The 7,189-nt window shown below is 39.3% G+C and overlaps 1 protein-coding gene across 1 annotated transcript; it reads left to right on the forward strand.

Annotated features, from left to right (window-relative positions):
- The first annotated feature begins 344 nt into the window (after positions 1 to 344).
- Positions 345 to 996, forward strand: LOC6618165. Its single transcript, XM_002042407.2, has 2 exons — positions 345 to 416; positions 484 to 996. Exons 1-2 carry the CDS (start codon positions 371 to 373, stop codon positions 918 to 920), a joined length of 483 nt encoding a protein of 160 aa, XP_002042443.1. The 5' UTR covers positions 345 to 370; the 3' UTR covers positions 921 to 996.
- Positions 997 to 7,189: the final 6,193 nt, after the last annotated feature.

Consider the following 7,189-nt stretch of genomic DNA (forward strand, 5'->3'; position numbering starts at 1 on the left):
ATTGTTGAATTGTCATCGGTATGTAAGGTCCACCAATATAGCGTGGCGTAGCTTTCCACATTCGTCCGAATTGAATGTAAAGCAACTTAGTTGTTAGGGCAAGAGTTACTAAGTTTGCTAACTTGTATTCGGCTATCATTAACATAACATGTTTGTATAGAATTTATTAGTTGGGTTAAACGGTCAAATATCTTCAAGTCTTCTTTACTTAGCATTTTCTTTGCATATCCTCGAAGAGTGTAAAAAATCAATTGTATACAATTATCAGGCTTGCCGAATTGGTTTGCTACACTTTTTTATAAATTATTTTAGCTTTATAAATAAACAATATTTAAAATAACCGTATCAGTAGGCTTTACTAGTTAGCGGAATGAAGATAATAGCACTCTTAGTATTGGCTAATCTCGGTGGTATTGGTGAGTTCATTGCAGATATTCAGATATCAGCCTCTAATGTAACAGGAAATTACAACACATTCCACAGCCCTAAGTAACAAGTTATATGAAGAACACGACAGGCTGGTGACGTGGAGGCTTCGAAATATTGTAGACAAGTATAAATACTTGGCCACCGGAAACTCCGAGTTCTCCCAGTGGATTGAAAAAATAAACAACGTGGCTGCCCAAAGAAGCTTAGAAGCAAGGTTGGACACAGAAAGTGAATTCAAACAATACGATAAGCAACGCCAATTGCTTGAAGATAACATTACTCAGCGCTTGAACACGCTCAGATCTCTAATATCATTAAGAAAAGGGGGCAAGAGATGTGTTCGATTCTACCAGCATCAGGAAAACGAACTTAAAAATGCCTACAAGCTCTCCAATCAGAGAAAGCAAGAGCTGTATATAAATAATGGGATGGAATGCCCTGCACGACCGGAGATACAAGGATATGATTACGATTACTATGGAGGCTATTGATTATAAATATGTCCAATGAAATCAAATAAAAGCTCGCTTTTGGTTAACCTGTACCGAACACCTACCAATACTAATATACCAAAATATTTTTGAAAATTTTTGTTCGCACTCCGACCAGCCGACAAATGGGTATCTGATTGTCGAGAAACTCGACTGGAGCATGTTATATTGTTTCATTTAAAACCGCTCTGGTTTTTGGCGTCGGATGTCTGAAGTCAGATTTTTAACCTACAACCAGGGGGCCTAGGCTTAGCTGCGGTAGATATATTAATTGTTATGCCTAAGAGGAACGCCCACCAGCTACTGGCAAGTGACCAACAGGACTCCATAGCAGATCAGCTGTCAATCGCAACAAATCCTCAAATGTTGCTAAGGTCGGCATCTAAAAAAAATCGGAGTAATCCGACCAATCGGTTGTTGAGGGAGTCCAGCTTGATTTCTTAAGATTCAGATTTGTCCACCTGTCCCGATTAGTTTACCACCTCGAGGGTATATTGAGTCCAGACAACCTGCACAAGTTGGCCCTTCAGAAAAACCATCTAATCTGTGTAGTGCCAAAACACCTCACGGGGGTTACACTAAAGAATCGAGTTTTCGACATTGGGGAATAAAATGAGAAAAGCTTTACAAATTATTTAAACATGTGGACGTGACCATTTTGGCGGCTTTAGGGCGTTAGAGTGGGCGTGGAAACCAGTAACGAAATTTACAAAATTTGATAACATTATGATAACACCCAAGTTCCTGATGCCAACACCCGAACGTGAATTGGACAGAGCAAGGAAGGCCAAGCAGCCGAAATTCCGTTGGGTTCCCGGCGAATCCAAGATGAACTCCACTCAGTATAGGCTCAGATTTGATGAATAGACCGTATAAAGTCAGTCATATACTGAACAGTTGGATACTGAAATTCGTTTTAATGGCGATTTCACAAATCATCTTCAGAGTTACGGTGGGATTTCCCTTGTGTGGCTCTGAGGCAGCAGTTCAGAGAGACCAGAACGCGGATGTCGACATTAGGGAAGCGATACGTGATAGGAAGCAGAGAGAGGAGGAAAGTTTCGACACTTTCTACTATGCTTTCGTCGTCCTTATGGATGAATTAGAGATGCCGCTTTCGGAAAAATCAACAGTCGAAATTCTGCGTAGGAATTTAAGGACTGAATTCCGTAACGAACTTTAAAATGTGCAGATACTAAGGGAAATTTGCAGGCGGAGAGAAAGCTTCTTAGATGATGTTAGGCGGAGTCCGAATCCGAGGCAGAAAAGGACTCGGAAATTGGGGCCATGGCTTTGCTTTGTTGGAACTGCCACCAAAAAGGTCATCGATATCAAGATTGCACAGGGAAGCGTAAAATCTTTTGCTATGGTTGTGGCACGCCAAATACCTACAAACGATCTTGTGTAAAGTGTCAAAAAAACTCGAAGATGAACTAACAGTCTCGTCAGCCGGTGTCTGTTCAATGTCAACGGTCGACGAATCCAGTGACACACCCATAGTTATCTCCCATTTAGCTCCAGAACCCGAAGCCGATCCCAACCCAACATCTGTGTGGTCTGGTTTTATCAATCCCAATAATAATTTCTCTCTGGCCTCACTAGTGATTGTGAGAAATCTTACTCCAGAGATACTCCGGATGAGAAACTACTGTATGGCTTTGAAAGCAATCAACACAATTCGACATAAAGCGAAGGACAAGCGCATAGTAATGGGACTGTTAAATACTGGAGCGACTGTAAGTGTCATAGGGGGTTGACGCACGAAAACAAGAAGTAGTGGGTCGAATTAGCACCCCTTGAAGAGGCGACTGAAGCAGTAAAATAATATAGTTTCCGATAAACAAACTTTAGGGAGCTTGCGGTCAGCTCTGACACACTAATTTAGGGTCATACTAGATGCATTATTATGCAGCGGGAATGTACCGGGAGTGCACCCGGAATGTTTTGGGATAATTTGGTTATCGCAAATAGAGCTGATTGTGATTTCCGGCGATGGCCTACACCTCGGCTTGAGTTTCCGATTTACTTTTTTTCTAATAATATCGTGAATATCGGAGGAAAAGTCAACTGTTAGTTGACGCTGAAAATATTATTCGCTTGGCGTAGCCATCGCCCAGCAGCATTGCCGCCCAGACCCCAAGGTTCGACTGGGGCAGCCACAGGCGGGCAGACGGAGAGGAAATAACCTAGTCAGGACGCCTAGTGGAGCGCCCTTCCCATCGAGTGGCAGAAGAGGAGAAGCAGCAGCAGCCGGACCGCTACCGGCGACAAGCCGGGACCCTAAGATGGTTATTTAAATTAATTGCAAAAAAAAAAAATGCAACAACTAAAGAGTACCCCAAAGTGAGGTTAAAGGCGCGGAAAATGTAGTCCAGAATGCAGAGTGCAAGTTCCTGATGAAGACATCTAAAAATGTAAATTAAAAATCTAAATAAAAAAATCTAAATTATATGTAAAAATGCCTGTCTAACCTAACCTTCATCGAAAAATTTATTAATCCCCGAACCGCCATTTTGAACTGAGAGAAAAGAAGTTAAATTTTTAAAGAAGTTGTTACAATAAGCTATAAAAAAAAATTTTACTCGAATAGGAGACTAAGTTTTTAATTGTATTTAAATTGAATTTCTTTTAGTTTTTAATATTTTTAAGTTATGTAAGCTAACCTAATCTAATTATTTTTCTAAGATTAGTTCATTTTCTGGTAAAATTTATAAAAGTTTGCTTGCAGTCGTTTGATTCGAAATTTGAGTGAGAGTATCCGTGAGTTCATACATTCTCAAAGTATTCGTTGAAAATGACACGCTTTCATTTCAGCTCATCTATACCGGGAGATCGATCTTTCGCCGAGGAGTGAATATTTGATTGAGTTTTATTTACAAAAATTTGTATTGAAAATATCCCACGAAATACACTGAGAAAAATTTACGGGAGGTCATCGTTTTTATGGTGAATAAAATTTCATTTTTTATTATACACCAAAAAAAATCATGAAAGCTAAATAGTAAAAGTAAATAAATTTGTAAATTTTTTTTTGTTTATTGTTGAATTTTGCTTTCCATGTGTTTTAAAGAAAAAAAAGAATTCAAATGAACACTGCGAATAAATTATTTGGGCCTAATGGAGTGGCGAAAGTAGCCGATTGAATATAAAAGGAAAAACCTAACCGAATTTACTCGCGACACACTCTCACACTTCTTTTTTTTTCTGAATTTGCAACCAAAATCAAAAGAAAAACCCTTTGCCTTAAATTCCCACTTACTTTAGTTCGTATTTATTTATGTACTCGTTTACTTTATTATGTACGATTGCACCGTTTTTTCGCAGGACAAAAAGTTTTTAAGCTTTCCTCCTGTTCTAGAACTGTCCCCTTCCGAATATATTAATTTGCTTCCTCCGATTTTGTATTCTAGCTCCTCTATTTTGTTGTTGTAAGCACGCTCAATTTCTTGATCTTATTCATTAATGTATGTAACGAAAAGTTATCTGTACAAGCAAGACCACCACACCCAACGCCATGAGCTAGAGCCGGCCTCTAAAGCGTGCACCAGCAAGTACAGGTACTCTCGTCTTCCATCCCTTTATTTCGTTACACGTGACAGTTTAGTTTAACATAATTATAAATAAGATAAAGTGCCGCCCAACGTGTGGGGCCTTAGTGAGTTTTTCAATTCATTAAGACTCGCGAATTAATATCTTCAAACCTTTCCTTTAAATTTTCCGTCTCTGTTTCATACTTCCAAATTTTTGTGTTCAGAATTAGTTGTGGAGTCCACGTCAAGTTAATACTTGTATTGCTAGTCAGCAATTTTTGGCCATAACTAAGACTTATCCAAAAATTTTCCTAAGTGTAGCAAACGGAAAGGTGGATTTTGTTGAGGAACGACGATTTTGACGATTTTCTTCTTCTTCACTATTGTTCTGAAATAAAATAGAGTTTCCTCTAGGTTGGAATATTCGTGCAGAGGAAGAGTGCACGGTCCAAGACTTCACTAAAATACCTATTGGTTTTATTTTGAAATTTTGTCTAACAAATGGAATATTTTCTTTTAAAAAATTTTAATTTTTAATTTAATTTTAAATTTTTAAGCATAAATGTGGGAAATGAACCAGATCAGCGAACTAAAATGATCGATAACACAGAGAGCAAGAGAGTAACGCGCAGTGGCAACGCTTATTAACGGAAAGAACAAAAAGAGGACTTCGAGTAAAATGGTGAACGAGAGCAGTCGCAAGTTTTTCAATCGCGCTATATACTTACGCAACTAGAGCCAAACAATTGTCATCAAACAATTTAATTATAATAAGCGAGAACGATTGTCATTGTTGAGCTATTGAGCTTTTTCAATAGCTGTTGCGAATAATAAAAAACCGAAAAAGTTTGTTTTATTACGACAGTTTTATTTTGCGAAATAGCGATAATCTACGATAGCGACAAAAGGCAATTGGCGGGCAGGCAGCCGAAATGCAGCGCCCAAGCTTAGCGTAGGTAGCTAACAACAACAAAGGAATGAGCGCCGTACAGATAAATGCGCGCGAGAGCAGCGGTTTGCACTATGGGCATGCTACTGATAATTTGGCTTAAATATTAACAAGTATGAAATTAGTCTACTGCACAGTTTTGGCGGCTGCATGACCCAACAGTCATCAAACAATATAAAGTGTACTATAACCAATTGTCATTAAACAATAAAGTAACACATTATAATAGAAACTTGCTACAATTTTGAGGGCTCGTCCGAGAAGGCCCAAGTTGTGTATGCATAAGTGCGAATTTAATGAGTGCGAGCGAGACAGAACGTGACGCCGCATCGATTAAAAGGAAAACGACAACGACGCAAGAGGAGTCGCGGTGAAGCTGAAGCAATTAGAAGTCAATCGACGACGGCGAGCAAAAGGTGTTTGTGACGCAGTGTCCATATGAAGACTTTAGAAGACGGAGGCCAAAAGGTTTTGGAGATTCCGTATCTAGTGCTCGAAGAAAAACGGCAGCAGCCAAAAGGTGTTGGAGACGCTGTGTTTATTCAAAAGTGCAACGGCGGTGACCAATAGTTGAAGGCCGCGCCGTAGAAATTGCAAGCAGACAATTGAAGAAGAACGGCAAAACGACGGTTACGGTGTAGCAGAAGAAGAAGAACGGTGAAGTAATCAGAACAACGACGGTCGCTTCAGTGGCAGAGGAAGCAGGAGCAGAATAACGGCGCAACGAAATACGCCGCCACATATACGAAGGCGATCGAGCGGCAACAGCGACGAGAGAGGCGAAGCAACAGAGGCGAGGCAGTAGGAACGTAAGAGGCGAGGACAACGAAGAGGCGAAAACGACGAGGCAAGTTGTGTATCGTTTGCTGTTAACATAGATTTAACAGAGTTGGCTAAGTAGTTTTGAAAACTTTAAAGAGAGGGTATGTTAAGTAGTTTTGCTGCTTGACGCAAAGAAATCAACTGTAGATTTTATTTCGTATTGAGAATTTTGTACTGATAAATTTTATATCATTTAGAATGGATCGGGTTGAAATTCTTGCGCTGCGCGTTGATGACCTACGAAATAAGCTGTCTGAGTTAAATTTGCAGACAAGTGGTACTAAAAGCATGCTGCAGCAGCGGCTCCTTGCTCACTACAGATTAAACAATGAAGAACAAAACATTTCGGACGATGAGTCAGTGGCAACTGCACCAATGATGACAAATGAAAATAATAGGTCATGGTTTACTCTAAAAGATGTCGAAGGTAGTATTTCTGAATTCTCAGGTACTATAGGTAGTGTTGATGTTGACCAGTGGATAAATGAGGTAGAAGAATGTGGGAGTACAGTTCAGTGGAACCAATTACAAATGTTTGTCTATGCGAAGCAGCTTTTACGAGGTGCTGCTAGATCATTTGTAAAAAGTCAACAAAACATTCGAAGTTGGGAAATATTGAAAACTGTATTGCTAGATGAGTTCGAAGTTAAAGTGTCATCAGCAGAAATACATCGAAGATTAAATAGACGGCAAAAGAAAAAAGATGAGAGTTTACATGAATACTTGTACGCACTGATGGAAATAGCTAAGCCAGCAAAGCTTGAAGATGAGAGTATTATAGATTATTTCATTAGTGGCATTCAGGATTCCCCTGCAAACAAAGTAGTGCTGTATCAAGCAAAAACATTAAAAGAGCTAAAACTTAGTTTGGATGTTTACAAAAAAGTTTGTAGTTCAAGCAAGTCATTAAACAAGCCTGGATCATTCGTTGATAAACAGAGTTCTGAGTCCAAGAAGATTAACAGTGA

This window comes from Drosophila sechellia, chromosome 2L (assembly GCF_004382195.2).
Source record: "Drosophila sechellia strain sech25 chromosome 2L, ASM438219v1, whole genome shotgun sequence".
Classification (NCBI taxonomy): Eukaryota; Metazoa; Arthropoda; class Insecta; order Diptera; family Drosophilidae; genus Drosophila; species Drosophila sechellia.

Coding starts and splice junctions, on each gene's coding strand:
- LOC6618165 (XM_002042407.2), top strand. CDS start 371: ATGAAGATAATAGCACTCTTAGTATTGGCTAATCTCGGTGGTATTG. Junction 417..483: donor GGCTAATCTCGGTGGTATTG/GTGAGTTCATTG, acceptor CACATTCCACAG/CCCTAAGTAACAAGTTATAT.